Source organism: Achroia grisella, unplaced genomic scaffold (genome assembly GCF_030625045.1).
Source record: "Achroia grisella isolate CSIRO2021 unplaced genomic scaffold, CSIRO_AGI_Agris_v1 utg794, whole genome shotgun sequence".
NCBI classification, from domain to species: domain Eukaryota; kingdom Metazoa; phylum Arthropoda; class Insecta; order Lepidoptera; family Pyralidae; genus Achroia; species Achroia grisella.
In genome coordinates, this window is record NW_026713026.1 from 1,157,595 (window position 1) to 1,179,992 (window position 22,398).

At 34.1% G+C, this 22,398-nt stretch overlaps 1 protein-coding gene across 1 annotated transcript; it reads right to left on the bottom strand.

Annotated features, from left to right (window-relative positions):
• Nucleotides 1-1,374: 1,374 nt before the first annotated feature.
• LOC131851651 (dTTP/UTP pyrophosphatase-like) lies at nt 1,375-17,701 on the bottom strand. Its single transcript, XM_059202170.1, has 5 exons — nt 17,647-17,701; nt 9,365-9,491; nt 4,392-4,645; nt 3,243-3,392; nt 1,375-1,581 (listed from the first exon to the last, which is right to left on the bottom strand). The coding sequence occupies exons 2-5, from the start codon at nt 9,470-9,472 to the stop codon at nt 1,431-1,433; spliced, it is 663 nt and encodes a 220-aa protein (XP_059058153.1). The 5' UTR covers nt 9,473-9,491; nt 17,647-17,701; the 3' UTR covers nt 1,375-1,430.
• Between the last annotated feature and the right edge of the window lie 4,697 nt (nt 17,702-22,398).

Sequence of the window (22,398 nt, forward strand, 5' to 3'; positions counted from 1 at the left end):
ATTTTGATATTATTTTATTTATATACTCGGTTATATCGTTTATTAATATATAGTATCATATATTAATATATGATAATATATATTAATAACCGATATATATGTGACCTTATCTATACATATAACTAAAATTGGAGTGTGTGTTTGTAATATTGAAATAACCGTTTTTTACTACATGCATATGAATATAAATACGGTATTATACATACACTAAAATAATATTTTTATGTCTGTATGTTTGTTTTTTTCGGATAATCTCTGAAATGGCTGGACCGCTTATGACGGGACTTTTTTTGGCAGGTAGCTGATGTAATAAGTTAGTAATTCATTTTATGGTAATTGCGTAAGTTTCTATAATAAACTGCCAGAGTCTACGCTAAATCGTACAGAGAGGCAATTCAAATCTTATATTAAACAAATGTTATGTAAAAAAGCCTATTATAAGATAGATGAATTTATAGATGATAGCAATATATAGCAAGAATAAGTTTATTTGCGGACAACGTTATAATTTTAATTTTCATACTGCTTTCTTGATATAAGATAGCGTAGCGGCTTTTGTATTGATTGCCGCATGCATCCTTATGTAAAGTGCAAATACTGTAACTACCATATAGTAATTTTTGTAGTTGTGACGTGGTCGTGTGGAATGAGTAGTCATGCTCAGACATGTGGCGGCGTGGTGGGCCGGGTCAATGGGCTCCCTAAAATATGGTCGAGCGCAGTGATGGCTGGCTCATCCTACTCATCATACTCGTGAACGAGTGCTGCTTGTAGGGACTGGTCTGCTCTTATCACTACGACGATGATTTAATCTTATTGCATGATTATATTTGACCCAAAAAATTAGTGCTTGTTGGTAGTTTGTATTCACACGTTTCGACTTGTAAATGTAAACTTACAAGGATTATTTAAAAGAGCAACACACAAGTTTCTTGCTCGTTCTTCTTGTGATGAGACAGCTTTCCGAACGAGTGGTAGATAAAAAATAAATTCTTATGACTATTCAAAAGTGCTTAAATTAAGTTTATTTGAATAAATGATTTTCTATTCTATTCTATACAATAAAAAAAAGAAGGAGTTACTTAGGAAAGTTTTATTTTAGAAAAATCTTTTATTTTAGTAATATACAGTTAAATTCCACGTGGACAAAGTCGCGTGTACAGCTAGTCAGTAAATAAAAAGAGATCGCTATTTAGCTATAAGGCCAGCCGTACTTATCTCTGTCTTGCACACAGTAATAATGTTTTTATCGATTAGTACATATTAGTTTATGTCAATGTATTTTCTATGAGGGGAACAATAAACAGTTTTCATTTAATTTCATTTAATTTTTTAATTTTACATTTCAAAACCAAACTAAAAAATGCTTCGGACTGTAATCAAGTCATACATTAGACTCAGTCCCAAATTTACTTTTTCAGCAGTAGGTACTAGTATACACTCTCCGGATCGGCTAGATACTGGTACAGTTTTTCACAGATCTTATAAACAGGCGCACCCAGGACGCTGAAGTAGTCTCCTTCGATGCCTTTTATGAAGGTACCGGCCAGACCTTGAATTGCATAGCCTCCAGCGCAGATCCTGTCACAGAAAGTAAATATATTATTATGAACTTGTCGACTCTACCAGAAATATTATTTCTGGTAGAGTCGACAAGTTCACTATCATCTGCAATACACATCGTCTCAACCGACAACATCGTCTTATTATCCCGCAACATGTTCTACCTGAGATTATTATACAGTTAAATTCCATAAACTATATTCGTTTATAATAATAATAATCTCAGGACAATTCACACAGCGCCATCTAGGCCCAAGTTAAGCTAGCTAAAGCTTGTGTTATGGGTATTAGATAACTGATACAAATACATAGATATTTTTTTTTATAAATATATACATAATATACATAGAAAATATCCAGACTGATACAAACAATCATACTCATATATACAAATGTTTCTGCCGTGCGAGGAATAGAACCCGCGACCATCGGTCGTAAAGCGGTGTGCTAGACCGCTAGACCACCAAGGTCGTCAATATATAACGAACTGTGTTCTGAAGAATTGTTTGACATGGTACTACGGCTACCTTTTACCATCGCACCGCTCGCCATCGACAGGGAATTTATCCCCACACTTTGGAACCTAACTGATTTCAGAGCTTCCTCTCGCGTACACATTTCATTTTGGAATGAACTACCTGCCAAGTTTTTCTCTAGAGACTGCAGTGTGGGTTTCTTCAAGAATGGTATATTAAGTTTTTTTAAGGATTGGGATCGCGTAAGTTATACCCTTGGTATTTCAGGCATCCATAGGTGTTTACCATTTAATGGACCGTATATTGTGCAACGTGATATAAAAAAATGTAATCCCTTTCATAACGTATTTTATAAACGTCCCCATATTTTAATTAAATACAATATAGTCCATATATTCCATGATGTCATATTGCAATGTGCCAGTAAAAATAATTAGAGATTAGCTTTCATATATTCTGATAAACTATCAGATTCTCAGATTTCTCCATTATTTCTGATTAATAGAACGTATTCGTATCTGATATCAGATATATATAATCCACTTATGAGTCTAATGTTTGATTTAATAGAAAGGTTAGGTAAATAAAACCGCCTGGTTTGAATACTAGTTCAACATTGAATTTATTGCTAGAGAAATTTATAATGCGATGAAATACATTATGAGGTGGAATCGCAGGTAGTATACAGCAAGTAGGCCGTACACCTGATGTTAAGAGATTACCGCCGATGAGCACTTACAAACCCAGGGGAATTGCAAGTGCGTTGCCGGCCTTTTAAGAAGAAATACGCTTTTTCTTGAAGGTTTCAATTACATTTCTCTTCGGAAATAACATTGCTGAAAGGTGAATCCACAATGTGGTTGTGCGTGGCAAAAGGTTTCTGGAAAAACGCACGGTGGAGGACCGCCAGTCATCCAGATAATCAGGATGGTATTTTAGTTTCTGGCGAAATTTTGTAGCTGGCATTAATCTGAACAATACTTCAGAACACTCTCCGCGATATATGTAGTAGAAAATGCACAGAGATGCAATTTCTTGCCGCAAAACCAATAGGTTGTATTCTATGGCATTAAAATTACAGGGTACTGTATCATAACAAACTTAGTGCTTAGGGAACCACCGTCACATTGTATTACATAATGTCTGTGGTATAGTTTATGTTATAAATTACCCTCAGGAGGGTTTGTAACAAAAAAAACTTACATCGGTTCACCACTCTCCACATAATAGTGCACCTGTTCGTCAGTCAGATTCCCGAACTCCACACTGGTTTCCACATGGTCGGGGATTTCCTTACCGTCAGGCATCAATATTACGAATCCAGTTACGACAACGTTTTTCTTGCCTGATAGTCTGAAATAGGATTATAATGGAATTGTGTAGCCGCTTACGCTAACGGTATACGCTGGCGGGACACCAGTGGAGGATGATAAGATGATTATGAGGTCAAGTCAGTTAGCCCATCGTGACAAATTCACCAAGAAATTGCCATGATGGTTTCCGGGGTGAACCCCGTGGAGGTAAGTCTAACGTAGTTGCTAACAATGGTTAGCAATGGGGTAAACAGTCCACATTACAAAAATTCCCCACCCCCTATTAGAAAGATTGTTGCTTTGCAAACCTTCACATATGGTTAGAATTTTTTTCAATGAAGTAAATTTGACATACTACTGGATGTTACCGAGGACTCTGGCCCCTGTGATACAACTACGCTTAGTGCAGATACAGTTGTAAATTTACACAAGTCATTAATTTTGTCATACTGTTTTGTTTGACTTCCATGTTTGCTAAGATTGTGTCTTAAACTATTATTTTGTAAATGTTATTATTAAATGTGGTCAAGTGATGCGTGGACACGTCAATATTTTTGTTTTACTATTCTATATATGCGATTATACCAATTTCAATATTATTGAGTACAAACATATTATTACAGAACCAAAGTTGTCTTGCGGCCTCGGTAGTCTAGCAATTTAACACATTGCCGTTCGGATAGTCGCGGGTTTGTTTCCTTGCACGGTATAAACATCTTTATTCATGAGTATGTTTACTTGTATTGGTCTGGGTGTTTCCTATGTGTATATTCTATGTATTTACAAAATGTATGTAAGTATTTGTATGAGTTGTCTAATATTCATATCACTAGCTCTGCATATAGACTATTTTATGAAGAACTAAAGGATGAAGAAGAACAAGAACTATTTTGTGTGTTTATTTTGGAAGTACCCTTCGGACTTGTTCATTCGCAAACTACACAAGATTAATGCAGTAGCGTGGGCCGAAACATTTAGGGCAGCCATTTCTTTTGAATTGACTGCAGGGCAAAGTTTGTTTGACAAAATGGAATATTACCTTTTTAGCATAGATATTGCATCGCATTTATCTTTTGGTTTAGTCAATATTTGTTTGACGTTATCATACGTATCGATGGTGACGACGGTGTCAGCGCCTATTATTATGGTGTTGACTGCACCTGTCTGCTTCTTGAGCTTTTCCGAGACAGCGTGGACCTTCTTCTGAGCGACCTCTATCACATATTTTTTGGGATCCGTTTCTTCAGTATACTCGTCACAGTCAGGATTTATGTACTCAACAAAGCCGAGACCCTGGATTAGTAAAAAAATAATTATGGTAGCATCAAACTAGACCAGTCTAGTTTCATTAGTATCATTTACTGCGCCTGGTCAACCTTTAATTTGGCATGACACCTCAATGCTCCTAAGTAACTCACGATGATGCTACTGCATCATTGGTGTCAGATATTGACGATACATCTGTAGTATTGTTAATGGGTATAGGTATAGGTGAGTTACCACCAGGCGGACCGACAGCTAGTTTCCCATTCCAGTTATAGAAGAAAGAGTATAAAATAATGTTACGTCACAAGGACAATTCGAGCGAACAAAGCAACATAGAGATGCAGTTATTACTATTTGACGTGAGACGTGTTCAAATTATTATTAAAGTTATTGTATCAATACCATTAGGTTCACATTCCCTAATTTATTACAGTTCGAGGAATTAGCACATCAAATAATTATCAACGTAAGTCAATTTGGCGAAGTCACATTTAGAAGGACGTGCTCACTGCCCTCCTCCATATATAGTGCCCAAATTATGCACGTTTCATAAAAGGAGGCAGGACACATTAGTTTCGGAGAACTAGGATACCATGCCTACTTTTATGAAGCGTGCTTTACCATTCTGAAGAATGTCATCACATTAGTGCTACCATCTGGTTGCAGGCTTTAAGGCGAAGTGACTCAGAAACCGTAGCACCGTTTTCTAGATCGTTTCTAATGTTTCTATTATTAAATTTGTATATTACAAACGTATTCGTTTAATTTGTAGATGTAACTTCCGGCATTAGAAAACAATATAATATCGTTTAATGTTTAAATTGACTGTTTAGATTATTATATCTATTACTAGCTGTACCCGCGACTTCGTCCGCGTGGAATTGTACTTTAGTTTTCTAAAATAAAATAATGTTTCTAAAATAAAAGTAGCCTAAGTTACTACTTATTACATTAACTACCTGCCAAAAATATTCCGTCGAAATCGGCCTAGCCTTTTCAGAGATTAGCCGGAACAAACAGACAGACAGACAACAATTTAAAAATATGTGTCGTATTTATATTCATATGCACCTAAGGTAGGTGCAACGTTGTATGGATGTATCGTCATCTATACATATAAGTAGAATTGAATATTAAAAATTTGTAATATTGAAATAACCGTTTTTTACTACATGCATATGAATATAAATACGGTACATACACTAAAATAACATTTTTTCCAATTTTTGTCTGTCTGTCTGTCTGTTTGTTCCGGCTAATCTCTGGAATGGCTGGCAGGTAGCTGATGTAATAAGGAGTAATTTGCCTACTTTTATTTAAAAAAAATATTTTATGTTAAAAAAATAAAGACAAAATTGGAGTTCAACCCCCTTCAACCCTTTTTCACATTAAAAAGTACCTAACCTATATCCTTTCTCAGGGTCTATAGATCTATAGATTACGAATATTAATACTTGAAGCAAAATTTTTGGAACCCGTCTTAAGAAAATTACGTGGACAAGAAATATAAAAATTCGAAAATAAAAAATGCAGAGTGCTGCTATAGTTTTTTAATCTTATCAATACTATTATTAGCATCACTAGTATCCTGATGACTTAGGCGTGATGCCGGTTGGTCTGAGAGAGAAACCCCACAATGCCTACAATATTCACAATTACCTATCTCTTATTTGTTTTTATAATAATATAAACACTCCAACTTTTTCGCTCCAAAACCCCCTGTGCTTCAGTTTAATCATCCATCAATCTATTTGTCAATGTCACAAAGATTATTTTGGTTCTGGCCTCTGACGTTCCATTTCAGGTTACATGATTATTGACTTTACCATTTTTAATTAATGGTGCGTCACACGATAGTTAACAGTATAAACGCGAAAGTTTGTGAGTATGAATGGATGTATGTTACTCCTCACGCAAAAACTAGTAAATCGATTTTGATGAAAATTTACAATAGTATAGCTTATACATCAGAATAAGATATAGGCGAAATATAATGATAAATGTTGCAGACAAATTTCCGCTGGTCTTTTATGGATGATAATGGAATGGTGCACCCGCCTGCGATAATGGTTTACGCTGGCGGGGCACCAGTGGAGGATGATAAGATAAGCATGAGGTCAGGTCAGTTAGCCCATCGTGACAAATTCACCATGAATTTATCACGATGGTTTCCAGGGGGAACCGCGTGGAGGTCAACCTGACATGGTACATTGCTAGCAATAAGATCAGCAGTCCACATTACTAACAATCCCCTTTCCCAAATTTCCGCTGGTCAGGTCAGTAATACCACAGATAACATAATATTATCTGTGGTATTTAGTGATACATAAAAATAAATTAAATCAATAAAAAAACATTACACACTCTGTATGTAAATCAGAGACTACACTTCTATAAGCGTAGTCTTTGACAACAGGACCTTAATAATGCTTAAAATTATAATTTACATAAATTATGGTCGAATTTCGACCATGGGGCTACCACTAGATGTGGACTGTGAAACTGTAGAACCTATTCGGGTGATAATTGTTGTTACAATTATCACCCGAATAGGTTCTACAGTTTTTAGGCGATGTTCGTGGCCGTATATTTATGTACAATTGTTAATACTCATAGTATTAACATCAAGGACGGATCCTGGAGGGGGTCACATAGTCGTGGTCAAGTCAAGAACTTATAATTTAATTTTCATAATATATTTTATTAATATACGTAAGTACTGTACTTAAAAATATTTATTCTTTATTGTACACTTAACACATAATAACTTGTACATATACACGTACATATCGGCATCTTCTCTTGAAGACATCCAGAAAGGACTATTTAAATATAATTAATTAAATATTGAAGGTATGTAGTTACATAAAATCTGTATGTAACTACATACCATCAAAATATATAAATAAAATCATTATGTTCAATTAGTGGTCCACCTAAGTCCTGGAACCAGCTCAGGCTCAGCTCACCCTCTGGATCCGCCGTTGATTAACATCGCATACTGCCATGACGCGCTGGTCATCCTACTGCGACTGCGCGCCGTGCAATATTTGCATCTGTGGCGCATAACTTTTGCGCGGGAAAAACTGACTACAAAATGGCTTCTTCTGCAGACATTCTTATAAATTGTTGTACTTCTGATTGCAAATTATTTTATACTCTTCTACATAAGTATATATGTCTGCAATTTACTTTTACATGAATATACTACTTATATACAACAAAACCTGCATATAAATACAGCCCCTGTAACACATACGCTAACAATAATATTAATGATAATCTAATTATTTGAATTTATACTTATAAAATTGTTTGTCTTGGCTGATTACCAATACACAGGAAGAAGTAATTTATACATATATACATATAAATAAAATTGGAGTGTCTGTTTGTAATATTGAAATAATCGTTTTTTACTACATGCATATGAATATAAATACGGTACATACACCAAAATAACACTTTTTACAATTTTTATCTGTCGGTCTGTTTCTTCCGGCTAATCTCTGAAATGGCTGGACCGACTTTGACGGGACTTTTATTGGCAGGTAGGTGATGTAATAAAGAGTAACTTAGGCTACGTTTTGAAAATTTCTTTTATTTTAGATAAATATATTTTTTAAACTACCGCTCATTCGGAAAGCTGTCTCATCACAAGAAGAACGAGCAAGAAACTTGCGTGTTGCTCTTTTAAATAATTTTATTATTGCTTTAAGTTTAAGTGTGTGAATACAAACCACCAATTGCACTAATTCAATTAAATACTCAAATAGAAAAAAATATTGAATATATAACCGACTGGTTAAACAATTAATAAGAAGAAATCAGTCATAGTGATTAGAGCAGACCAGTCCCTACAACCAGCACCCGTTCACGAGTATGACGGATGAGCCAGCCATCACTGCGCTCGACCATATTTTAGGGAGCCCAATGACCTGACCCACCACGCCGTCACAAGTCTGGATATTTTAGTGAGCATGACTACTCAAAACACTAGACCACGTCATAGCTACTTACTATTGCCATCTGATAGTTAGATTCAAATAACCGTTTTTTACTACATGCATACGAATATAAATACGGTACAAACACCAAAATAATATTTTTTACGTATTCATTTAAATTCAAATTTGGGAGAATAGAGAGACCACCAGCATATGCTATTGCAAAAAAGAAAAAATCTAATCAGTATTCGCAACCTGAACAGATAAAAGTAAAAGTAGCCTAAGTTACTTATTACATCAGCTACCTACCAAGAAAAGTCCCGTGAAAATCTGTCCAGCCATTTCAGAGATTAGCCGGAACAAACGGATAGACAGACAAAAATAAAAAAAAATGTTATTTTGGTGTATGTACCGTATTTATATTCATATGCATGTAGTAATAAACGGTTATTTCAATTCAAGTTTCAAGACACTGCAATTTTATTTATATGTATAGACTAGCTGTACACACGCCTTCGTCCGCGTGGACGTTAACTTAATTTAAAAAAAACTGAAATAAAAGTAGCCTAAGTTACTCCGTATTACATCGGCTACCTGCCAAAAAAAGTCCCGTCAAAATCGATCCAGCCATTTCAGAGATTAGCCGGAACAAACAGACAGACAGACAAAAATTGTAAAAAATGTTATTTTGGTGTATGTACCGTATTTATATTCATATGCATGTAGTAAAAAATGGTTATTTCAATATTACAAACAGACTCTGCAATTTTATTTATATGTATAGATTATTATTACTTACCTTTTCCCTCAAGGCTTTTTTTCGACTTTCTGATTGCGTAGCAAATATTACTTTTATATTATTTTTCTCTAATAGCATCGTTAGAGGTTGCAGCTGACGCTCCGCCATCTTTGATGATTGGTAAAATCTGCAGGGACGTAATCATTTTTATCTATTATAATATTTATTATATTCTTTACCTACTTATAAACAAATTTATTTATCGTCTGTACATGGAACATTTGAATAAAACTAGCTTTTCCTCGCGGCTTCGCTTGCGTTAATTTATCCCTTTAGTTATTTACTTACTGACTAAACGATTACTTGAATGACGAGCGTGCATGGCAATAGTTTTCATGTTCGGGATTTTCATTGAATGTTAGACATAGACACCTATATATTATAAACACCTATGCATTGTAAATAAACTGGCTTTAAAAAAAAAAGTAATTCAATTGAGTTTCTTGCCAGTTCTTCGGTAGGGGAAAAATTAAAATTAGAATGTAACAATTTTATCTTCATAAGCGGCTAAAATGTCCTACATGAATAAATGATTTTTGAATTTGAATTTGAATTTGAATTAGACCTCCACGGTCCTCCTTTCGGGATGTTTTCCAAAGGGAACTACCCTTTGGAAAACATCCCGAAAGTCCTGGTGAAATTGTCGTGATCGACAACCTGACCTGACCTCATGTTCATCTTAACATCTTTCAGTGGTGCCCCAAAACGTAAACCGTTATCGTAGATCGTTCCATTATTATTCATTAAAAAAACGTGTACAGGGATTTTAATTTATTGAGGAATTTGTGCTATAGTCAGGTGCTTAGCTGCACTGCGTTTAGTAGCACTGCAAACTACTATTGTGCTCGCTCTGTTTCAAAGTTCGTTACCTAGACCTGTCAGGGACAAGAATTGATGGATATATTTAGGAGAGATGGTTTTTATCTCACCAGGATAGAATGTGTACTTTCCAAAGGAGATACTTCGTTTATCCATAGAGTGGGCTACAACCACAGAGGATGTGTAGTATATCCCAGGACGTTCCGTATTTTAGGCTTAGTTTAAGATGTCCCGGCGGGAATGACTCTGTCCCGTATTCGAATTGTGCTCCGTTTTTTATTATTAAATGGATCGATCTACGCTAGAAAATTTGTCTTTTGATAATTTGTCTCGGGTAAAAAACTAAATTCCCGTATTTTTTTGCCTATTTAAGCGTTTATCCCTTATACGCTGAAAAAAAATCTGGCAACTCTAATGTGTAGTGTCCAGCGAGGGTCCTAGTCATGATGCCTATATTGTTTTTACTCAATAGCAACAATCTATTGCAGTATTGATTCATGTGAATATTGCATTCCGCGCAATCATACTGCCTGAACATATATTATCGTACGGTTTTCCATACAAAGTAGCAGGAACGGGTCTAATGTTAATCAAATAAAAAAATATTTATTCTTTTTAGCCGCTTACGAACGTCAAATTTTTTATATTATATTTTTTTTCATATCGTCCAGTTCAGTATACCGATTCAATTGACAAGAACTGGCAAGAAACTCAACTAAATTTCTTTTTTTAAAAGACAGTTTATTTACATTGTGTACTTATGTAGGTATGTCTAACATTAATTGAAAATCCTTTGCATGAACAACTATTGTGATGCACGCTTGTCATTCAAGTAATCGTTTAGTGGTTAGGCTTGCTCAGTAAATACGATTTAATAGATGTTTTGAAATAGAAATAGAAATAATCTTTATTCAAATAAACTCATTACAAGCACTTTTGAATAGTCATATTTTGATTCTACCACTCATTCGGAATGCAGATTCATCACAAGAAGAATGAGCAAGAAACTTGTGTGTTGCTCTTTTTAATAGATGTCTTTTATATAAATAATTACAGTATAACAAGTAAGAGGCATGCGATATTCAATATAGATATCGCTACGCACTCATTATTAGTGTAATCAGATAATATTGTCAGTGCTATGGATTTAAAATTTTTCTATAAAAACATTATTATCGTTAACGAATTCTTCAATAATATAGTAAGCTTTTTTGCAAAGGAAGTATTTTATTTGACATTTAAATATTTTTTCTGGCAGATTTATAACAGACTCTGATATTTTATTGTAAAACCTTACGTACCATAAAAGTTTGGAAAGTGTTCAAAAGTATTCCACTATATTCTTTGGTATTTTATTGTAAATTTTTATACCCATTCCCATAAAAGTTCCATTGACTTTTTCTTTTTGTTTTTCAGGTTTTAAAATATCTCGATTTTATTTTGGTGTTTGTCATCGATGAAGTGACGCATTAAGTTCATTATGTTCGCCAGATTTGAAATTACAGTCTTTTGGGTGTGAACCACTTAGACCATTGGGGAAAACTTTACCCAATCTGACAGTCATTGTTTTCGCTTATTTTATTTGGATAAGGAAGTCCTGATTGGTCTTCAGGATTTCTTTATCAAACTAATACAACCGAAAAGGGAGGTAGGGGATAGTTAGTAATGTGGACTAATGACCCTATTGCTAGCAATGTATCATGTCAGATCGGCCTCCACGCGGTTCCCCCTGGAAACCATCGTGATACATTCCCGGTGAATTTGTCACGATGGGCTAACTGATCTGACTTCATGTTCATCCTATTATCCTCCACTGGTGCCCCGCCAGCGTAAACAGTTAGCGCAGGTGGGTGTACCATTCCATTATCATCCTTTAAAAAGAATACAACCGAAAGCAATGATTGAAAAATTGGGTGCCGTTTTCCATAATGCATTGCGGTAAATTCATTGATTGTTTTATTACAATCAGTGTACGAACCAGTTATAGATAATCGTTAAGAACCTGTGGTCTAGCGCGATATCGCTAGACCACCTAGGCCGTCAAAATGGCCGCGGGTTTGATTTCTTGCACGATTTAAACATTTGCATTCATGATTGTTTGTATCGGTTTTGGTGTTTTCTATGTAAAATATGTATGTATTTACGAAAATTAATATCTATGTATTTGTATCAGTAATCTAGTACCACACAAACTTTAGCTAGCTTAACTTGGGTGTAGATGAGGTTGTGTAAATTGTCCTAATATTATTATTATTATTATTTGATCGCATATCCTTTCTACTGTTAGGTGTTAGAATGACATTAACACCCCATCTATGAGACTAATTACAGGACTTCTCATAGATGGGGCTATAGTGTCGGAGACCAGTAATGCCAATTATTGGTCTCGGACACTATATCCTCGGATACTATCCTTCGCAGATGAGAGGATACGAGTAAATATTGACGAAGTGATTGTACCTTTTAAAGAAAAATGTTCAATTCGGAAGTTTCATCACAACAAGCCTGATCCAGTTGGACTTGAAAGTCTTCGTCTTCACCAAAATATATCGATTACTGAACAAAAACTGCATTTCCCTATTTAACCAACAAATCATCAACTTTGGGATGTATTGCAACGACGATCCTCCTAACAATAAGCTTGGTTCATGATCACTAATTGTTTTTTACCGCTATAAAATTTATAACGAACTGTTTTTGCTCTATGATAAAAATACAGCCACTATAATAAAAATAAAGAAGGGAAGTAACAGAAAGTAGTTAAATAAAAATAAGAGAAGATCGTAATAACAGAAAGTAGTTAAATAAAAGTAAGAGAAGATCGTAGTAACAGAAAGTAATTAATAAAAGTAAGAGAAGATCGTAATAACAGAAAGTAGTTAAATAAAAGTAAGAGAAGATCGTAATAACAGAAAGTAGTTAAATAAAAGTAAGAGAAGATCGTAATAACAGAAAGTAGTTAAATAAAAATAAGAGAAGATCGTAGTAACAGAAAGTAGTTAAATAAAAATAAGAGAAGATCGTAGTAACAGAAAGTAGTTAAATAAAAGTAAGAGAAGATCGTAATAACAGAAAGTAGTTAAATAAAAGTAAGAGAAGATTGTAGTAACAGAAAGTATTTAAATTTCTCTTACTTTTGTAAGAGATGTCCGTAAACTCGCAACTCGATTGTAAAACTGTTAATTCACGATGAATGTGAGATCGCTCATATTCATCAAATTCAAATTCAAATTCAAAATATCTTTATTCATGTAGGTCTATTACAGACTCTTATGATATGTCAAATCTACCGTCAGTTCGGAATGATATCGAGATGAGAAGAACTGACAAGAAACTCAGCTCGTAATTTTTTTCAAATAATAGTGGAACATGTTTATGATAAATACAGTTATTAAAATTCAAATTTGGGAGAATAGAGTGACCACCAGCATATGCTATCGCAAAGAAACAAAAAATTTAATCAGTGTTCACAACCTGAACAGACCAGTCCCCACAAGCAGCACCCGTTCACGAGTATGACGTATGAGCCAGCCATCATTGTACTCAACCATATTTGAGGGAGCACATCGACCCGGCCCACCACGCCGCCACAAGTTTGAACTTTATAGCGAGCATGACTGTTTCAGGTTACTCCACTACGTCAATTATATTATTTACAGCATAGGCTGTACCGATCACAGTTTTCACCCATTACAATATTAAATTTACATTATTTAATTTACAATATGTCATTACAAAATTTATAATAAGTTTCTTTATTGTTATTACATTATCCATGTCAATGGGAAAAATTATATGCCTCATAACAAAAGTTAAAATTGTAATTAAGTCCACACATTGTAGTCATTTAAGTAGTCGTTTATTTTATAATAAGCTTTAGAGCAAAGTGTTTTTTTTACATGTATCTTAAATTTGGCTTCACTTAAATTTAAAACACTATCTGGCAATTTATTATAAAAACGTATACAATGTCCCATGAAAGATGTACTTACTTTTTTGAGACGATAACTAGGCATATTTAATTTATTTTTATTCCTTGTATTAAAAGCGTGTAAGTGACTATTTTTTGGAAATAAATTTAAGTTTTTGCGTACATACATAATATTTTCATATATATATTGAGAGGGAACAGTAAGAATACCTGTTTCTTTAAAGCGTTCTCTAAGAGATTCGCGACACGGTAAATTATATATTGAACGAATTGCTCTTTTTTGTAATATAAAAATTGATTCTACATCAGCCGCTCTCCCCCACAATATAATACCATACGACATTATACTATGGAAGTAACTAAAATACACTAGTTTCGCTGTTGCAGTATCAGTCAACTGTCTAATTTTTCTGATAGCAAAAGCAGCCGAGCTTAGTCTTTTGGCTAGTGTGAATATATGTGGACCCCACTGCAATTTATTATCTATTACAATACCAAGAAACGAAGTCTCATCAACAAAGTCCAAAACATGATGATTCATACTAACAGTTGTCGTTACTTGTTTTACATTTGGTAAAGAGAATTTAACACATTTTGTTTTCATTGAATTAAGCGCTAGATTATTTGATGTAAACCAGTTTAGAACATCCTCAAGAGCAATATTTATATTATTAAAATCCTTTGTATTTCTTTTCACTTTGAAAATAAGTGATGTGTCATCAGCAAACAATACTATGTCAAGTATGTTTTGAAACTGGTATGGTAAGTCATTTATATAAACAAGAAAAAGAAATGGGCCAAGTATAGAACCCTGGGGTACACCCATTTTTATAAATGACCCCTTGGACTTGCTTCCTTTAATGTCTACCACTTGAATTCTATCGCGCAAATATGATCCAATGAGTTCTGAGGATTTTTCTCTAATTCCATAATGCTCTAGTTTGCGTAATAATATCCTATGGTCAACGCAATCAAACGCTTTAGAGAGATCACAGAAGACACCAATGGCATCCTGTGAATCTTCCCAGGCACCGAAAATACTTTGTATTAAGTTAATGCCTGTAGACCGTCCACTCATAAATCCAAATTGCTGTTTATGAAATAAATCATGTGTATTAAAATGAGCTAACATTTGTGTAAGTAGTATCTTTTCAAAAATCTTACTAAATACTGGTAAAATTGAGATAGGTCTAAAATTTGATATATTGTCTTTGTCACCAGATTTAAATAGCGGTATTATTTTACTCACTTTCATTAGATCTGGAAAAATACCTTGATCAATGCTCATATTAAATATTTCAGTTAAATGTGAAGCAACTTCACTTATTACAGTTTTCATGACTCTAACTGACATACCCCAGATATCCTCAGTTCCTTTTAGATTGAGAGCGTTGAACGTTTTTATCACACAGGAGCAACTGATATGATGAAAAGTAAAGTCATGAACGCAAGGATTTATGGTATTTTTTAATAATGTTTCAGCTAAACTAGGTGACGAGTTTAAATTTTCCGTAGCTTTGAGAGGTATTGTTGAAAAGAAATTATCAAAAGTTTGAGCAACTAGTTCATTATTATCACTAATAACGCCATTTTCTGCTTTTAACTCATATTCTGACTGGCGCGACTTAATGTTACCTGTTTCTGTATTTATTATATTCCAGGTAGTTTTTATTTTATTTTTAGAAAACTTAATTTTATTCTTTAAATAAAGTGCCTTGGCGGCCTTACATACTTTTTTGAATAACTTTGAATAATTTTTGACATATTCATAGAATATAGGATCACGCAAATATGATCTAATATCATATAATTGATACATATTTTCCCTACTTATATTGATACCTAATGTTGACCATTCAGCGTACTTAGAATTATTGACTTTAAGTTTCTTTACTGTAAAATTTTTATCAAAATGATTTTTTATTATATTGAAAAAACGATTATATGATATATTTGGATCAATATTATCAAATATCAAAAACGGTAAACTTCCATTTAATCTGTTTTTAAAATTCTGTAATTTAAATGCTGTTGTTGGTCTGTAGAACTTATACATAATCTTGTTTTTTTCATTACATGCGAATGTTACTATTTGTCCACAATGGTCTGACGGCAATCTATTTATAATCGATTTATTTAAAATACTAAAATTACAATATATATTATCAATACATGTTGCCGTAGTGGATGTAATCCTAGTAGGTTCAAAGAAAATATGATCCAGATCAAAACTTTTAAAAAGGTTTCTAATTTTATTACTTATAGGACTATCAACAAGAAGATCTATATTGAAATCCCCACATACCAAAATAAATTTGTTACTTTTGAATGCTAACTTCAGTACATCTTCCATCGTGAATTAACCATCGGGCCAAACAAAAACTGTAAGATGCGGACTACATCAAAAACTTTAATGAAGATATGGGCGGCGTAAACCTTGGTAATCGACAATGTGGTGGAAACAAAAATGTTTTTTTGCCATAAATTTTAAAATTTCCTTCTGTTTTTACGTACAATCGAAATGATTTACAAATGTTCACAAAGGCTTGAATAACAGTTTGTTCTCTATATGTTTCTAGTTTCTTAGGAATGTTATATTTATCTTTTTTACATATAAAAAATTGTCAAACCAGAGGCAAAACTTAACTGTTGTACTGTTAAGGTTTCACAGACAATAACATTTAAGGTAAAATTATCATAGTACATGTTGTTAAGAAGTAAATCGTAATAAATTCCTGCTGAATTTGTTACGTTGGGCTAACTGACCAGACTTCATGCTCATCTTATCATCCCCCACTGGTGACCCGCCAGCGTAAACCGTTGACGCAGGCGCCGGCTACATTCTATTATCATCCATAAAAAAAAATAAGGTTTAAGGGTCAAAATATAGGCTAAAAAACGTGAGAAACGCCCTCCAAAAGAGTGAAGTAAATATTTTTGTCAATATATATAATCTATATATATAAATAAAATTGAAGTGTCTGTTTGTAATATTGAAATAACCGTTTTTTACTACATGCATATGAATATAAATACGGTACATATACCAAATTAACATTATTTTCAATTTTTGTCTGTCCGCGTGGACATTAAGATTTTGTTGAATAAAATATTTTTTCTAAAATAAAAGTAGCCTAAGTTACTCCTTATTACATCAGCTACCTCCGAATAAAGGTCCCGTCAAAATCGGTCCAACCATTTCAGAGATTAGCCGGAACAAACAGACAAATGTCTGTTTGTTCCATCATCATCATCATGTAGTAAAAAACGGTTATTTGAATATTACAAACAGACACTCCAATTTTATTTATATGTATAGATAATTAAAAAAGGAAATGACTAAATAAAAATGGAAGAATAATTTGAAAATTAAATCTATTTTTATCGTAAAATGAATACTAAATTCATGTAATTCAGTATTTAGGTCATTATAAAAAGTAGGTGTATATTAAGAACTATATTTACAATATATATACATATATATATATATTTTTTAATTATATATTACACTTATGAAATAGTATATACTTACTTTGATTTAATAAAATATATATTATTGTATGTAACACGAACACGATATGCACTACTCAGCACTACACTGATATATAACCTATACTTCAGCGACTTATTAATATATGTACTGTGCAGCCTCGATTTAACATATCGCTAGTGAACACGTAAATATTTGTTCTAGAAACTAATTTATGAACGACTAGCTACTCGGCCCGGCTTCGCCCGGGTGTATGTGTTATACATACATATACATACATACACCTTCCTCTTGTATCAGTCTATTAAAATAAATTCGGTTCAAAATCCGTTGCGTAGTTTTAAAGATTTAAGCATACAGACGGACAGACAGCGACAGCGACTTTGTTTTATACTATGTAACTAGCTACTTGCCCCAGCTTCGCCCGGGTGTACATGTATGATACATATAAACCTTCAAGAATCAGTCTATCTATTAAAAAAAACCGCTTCAATATCCGTTGCATAGTTTTAAAGATTTAAGCATACATAGGGACGGACAGACAGCGACAGCGACTTTGTTTTATACTATGTAACTAGCTACTTGCCCCGGCTTCACCCGGGTGTACATGTATGATACATATAAACCTTCAAGAATCAGTCTATCTATTAAAAAAAACCGCTGCAATATCCGTTGCATAGTTTTAAAGATTTAAGCATTCATAGGGACGGACAGACAGCGACAGCGACTTTGTTTTATACTATGTAATGATTCTTTGAATCACATTTCAATAGTACTTATATTTTATTTGAATGTAAGATAACTAATCCTGAATAATGTTTAGATGTAAATATGAATATAAAATAAAATGAAAATATACTTAAAATATATATATATATATATTAAAAATAAAAATTATTATTGGAAAATATACTTAAAATATATATTTTAAGTATATTTTCCAATTTTATTAGTTTGTAATCCTGTTAAGTTAATGTCAATTTTTATGTTTACTTTCTTAGTTGTAGTTTAAAACTTAATGTGCTATCATTGTCGTCGATCTCTTATTGTATTAATTTACTGGTAAAGGCTATAACAGAATAGCGGAGAGGGTGGACTCACTACCCCCTCTGAGTTATAGAGAGTTTTGTCTCCTTCATTACTTTTAAATTTTATTATTGTATGAGCAACAATCGTATTAGTTTTTGTTTGATACAAATAAATGTGATTATTATTATTATATACTTTTTTTCAATAAGTATTTCTGATAGTTCGTAAGTGGTAATTAATTTTGTTAATTATTTTAATATACATATTCGTTTATCTATAACTGTATATTATTTTTTTAATAAAGTTCCACAAATTCATCGGGTTTGTAATTTTGTAATATACAAATATTATTATATATATATATATGTAATACACAAATATTATTATTTATTCAGTATTACATCAGTATCAGTAAATTTACAATAATGTTTGTAATATATATATCTTTCAAGTTATAACTTATTGATAAAGTTAAAAATGCCTCCCACTCGGCATTTATACTGCAGCACAATCGAGTTACATTTATACCAAAACGCTGATTATTAGTGGGGTCACCAGACACGAGACAGCGTATGTACAGATAACAAAAGAAAATAAAAGGAATGGAATAAAATAGAAAATCCTTTATTTGAATAAATTTAATTCAAACACTGTTGAATAGGTAAAGAAATACATTACAAATAAGGCCATTATATATACATATATATAACCCTGGACAATTAACACAACGCCATCTAGTCCCACAGTAAGCAGAGCTTGTGTTATGAGTACTAGACAACTGATATAAATACATATATTAAAAAAAAATACATACATAATATATGTACATAGAAAACACGCAGACCGTCATATACAATCATACTCATGAATACAAATGTTTCACAATGCGAGGAATCGAACACGCCACAATCAGAAGTAAAGCGGTGTGCTAAACCGCTAGACGTTCAGGTATTAGGTAAGCAGATTTATTATAATTATTTAACCCCCATCCCCTTTGTCAGCAAAAGTAAGCAAAGCTCTTACCCCCTCCACCCATTGCGTAAACATTTTTCAATTAATGTATTGTTTTCCTTAGCAAAGACAATGTGTGGGTTGCCATTCGTGTAAAAACTGCCGATGACGTAATCATCATCTAGACTCCCCCACCCCACATGTCATGCAAAATAAGCAAAGCATAGACCCCCCGCCCCCCTATAGTGCTGAAGTTATATTCATAATATTAATACTAGATTTAAAGACAAACTTGCTGTCCCCAAGTATCGTTTAGAAAAAGTCAATAGGTCTTTTATGGGAATAGGTATAAAAATTTACAATAAGATACCAAAGGATATATTGGAATTACCCTTAAATAAATTCAAAACATCTGTTAAATCATATTTACTGAGCAAGGCCTATTACTCACTAAACGATTACTTGAATGACGAGCGTGCATGGCAATAGTTTTCATGTTCGAGATTTTCATTTAATGTTAGACATAGACACCTATATAAATGCATTGTAAATAAACTGGATTTAAAAAAAAAAAGTAATTCAATTGAGTTTCTTGCCAGTTTTTCTCAATTGGATCTATATACCGAACTGGACGGTAGGGAAAAAAAATTATAATGTAAAACTTGACGTTCATAAGCGGCTAAAATGTCCTACATGAATAAATGATTTTTGAATTTGAATTTGAATTTGAAGTAATACTTGAACGGCCCCATAGACAATGTATGAAATAAAAATTTTCAGAAATGATATCAAAGCATAGATAAAATATTGGAATTCTATCACTACAATTATCTTATCTGTGCTACTATTGATGACCTCGATGGATTAACGATTTAGCACATCGCCTTACTTCCGATTTTGGGTTATTTCCTTGCACCGCGAATGGAGCATCCACCTGCGCTAACGGTATACGCTGGCGGGGCATCAGTGAAGGATAATAAGATGAGCATGAAGTCAGGACAGTTAGCCCATCGTTGCGAATTGGCCAGGAATTTACCATGATGGTTTCCAAAGGAACTATGCGGAGGTCCCCGTAACATGTTACAGTGTCAGTTCATGGGGTTATTAGTCTACAATCCCCTTCCAATGGTACCATAGCTCTAATGTAACAATATTGGAAGTATGGATACATTCAATGAACAGATTAAATAGATGGATAGATGTAATAGTGGCTATATATATATAGAGTGGTGTAAATATAATGTGAGCATCGTAGCAATTATGATACTGGCCAGATTATCATATTGTATATTTATTTATATAGATACATGTATATTATATATAGCAAAAAGAAGATGAAGAAGGCCGTTATTGAGAAGGAGTAGCTGCAAGAACCAGGGCTGGACGACGGTAGCGTCGAAGGGTTTTAGGCCCAGAGGGTAGGGGCGGATCCGTAAGGGTGCTGCCAGCCATCAACCAAAGGCCCCAAGGTCCAAGGTTGCGCCTGCCCCGTTCTGCGGAGATAGTGATTGCCTTGAAGTAGGATACTGTCGTAAAAGCGTGTACAAGGCGGTAATGCGGTTCAGCAGAGAAGAAACCTCGATGGACTTGGCATTACCGCCCTACGATACGAAAAAGCAGCAACAAAGGCTCGCATCCTGCAGCTAGGACAAGACAGACTCCTTGGCCCAAAGGCTATGGGAGGTCATGCACAACAAAAATCTGCAGATTTTGCTAAACTGAAGAGGAAACGCCACTACACATCTATGTGGTTGTAGCCCACTCATGCATTCATCAGTTGTTCTTGTAACAATATTTAATTTGGTTCTGTTATTAATGTAACTATACAAAGTCACAACATAGACATATAACAATAAGGTACACTGTATCTCAAAAGAGTAGCACTTCAGCCTGCTTATTTGGACCAAGCCGTGCGTATCATCCGTACATACTACAAGCATGATAAAATTAATTGATTAAATCGAAAACAATAGGCCTTACACACATGAGATGATGTCAATGTGGTCCCAGGTTCGAATCCTGGATTAGCTGGTGCTTGCTTCAGAATCTGGAGCACACTCCCTCGATCTCAACATGAATATATCACTCGGTACACAAAGTTCGATTTTCCAATGTGAATGTATTGTCCTGACTGAGGCAGCAAGAGACGTGTACAGGTCAGGTGTTAACAACTTCAACATTAAATGCATATCGGACAATGCAGCCATGCTGAAAGCATTACAGAACAGGAAACCCAACAACCAATTAATAATCGAGTGCCACAATGTCATGGATAAAGCAACGCACAATGGTGTAATTATCCAGTGGATAAAAGGGCACAGTGGATCACAAGGTAATGATGCCGCGGACGAGCTGGCGAGAAGAGGATCTGACATGGTGGTAGCAGCCGCTCCCTTTTACCATTACCCTTCTCGCAATTTTGAACCTAGATTCACCAAAGATCCGCCGAGATACAAAACCAAAGATGGAAACAAACCACTGATTGCAAACAATTAAAAATGGCAGTTCCTAAAACAAACCATCAACTGATAAAACGCCTACTAAATCTAGATAGGCATAACCTCAAAATAATGATAGGGATACTAACGGGCCACTGTCCCTTAAACAAACATCTGTACACAATAGGTGCTACTGACAGTCCCCACTGTCGGAGCTGCTTTGAAGCCAATGAAACGGCTGCTCACGTAACCCTGGAGTGCGTAGCAGTGGCCACATAACGAAAACAAATCCTCGGAACGGTGAGGTTGCTCCGTTAAGCCTGTGAAGACACTAGGAGACTTCTGCGCTTTTGGGATCAGCTTGACTGGTTACTTT

Excerpts from the sequence above, each read along its gene's own strand:
- LOC131851651 (XM_059202170.1), bottom strand. The coding sequence starts at position 9,472 with ATGGCGGAGCGTCAGCTGCAACCTCTAACGATGCTATTAGAGAAAAAT. Across the intron at positions 3,393-4,391 it reads GCAATATCTATGCTAAAAAG|ACTATCAGGCAAGAAAAACG; the intron begins GTAATATTCCAT and ends ATCCTATTTCAG. Across the intron at positions 1,582-3,242 it reads GTGGAGAGTGGTGAACCGAT|GATCTGCGCTGGAGGCTATG; the intron begins GTAAGTTTTTTT and ends TTTCTGTGACAG.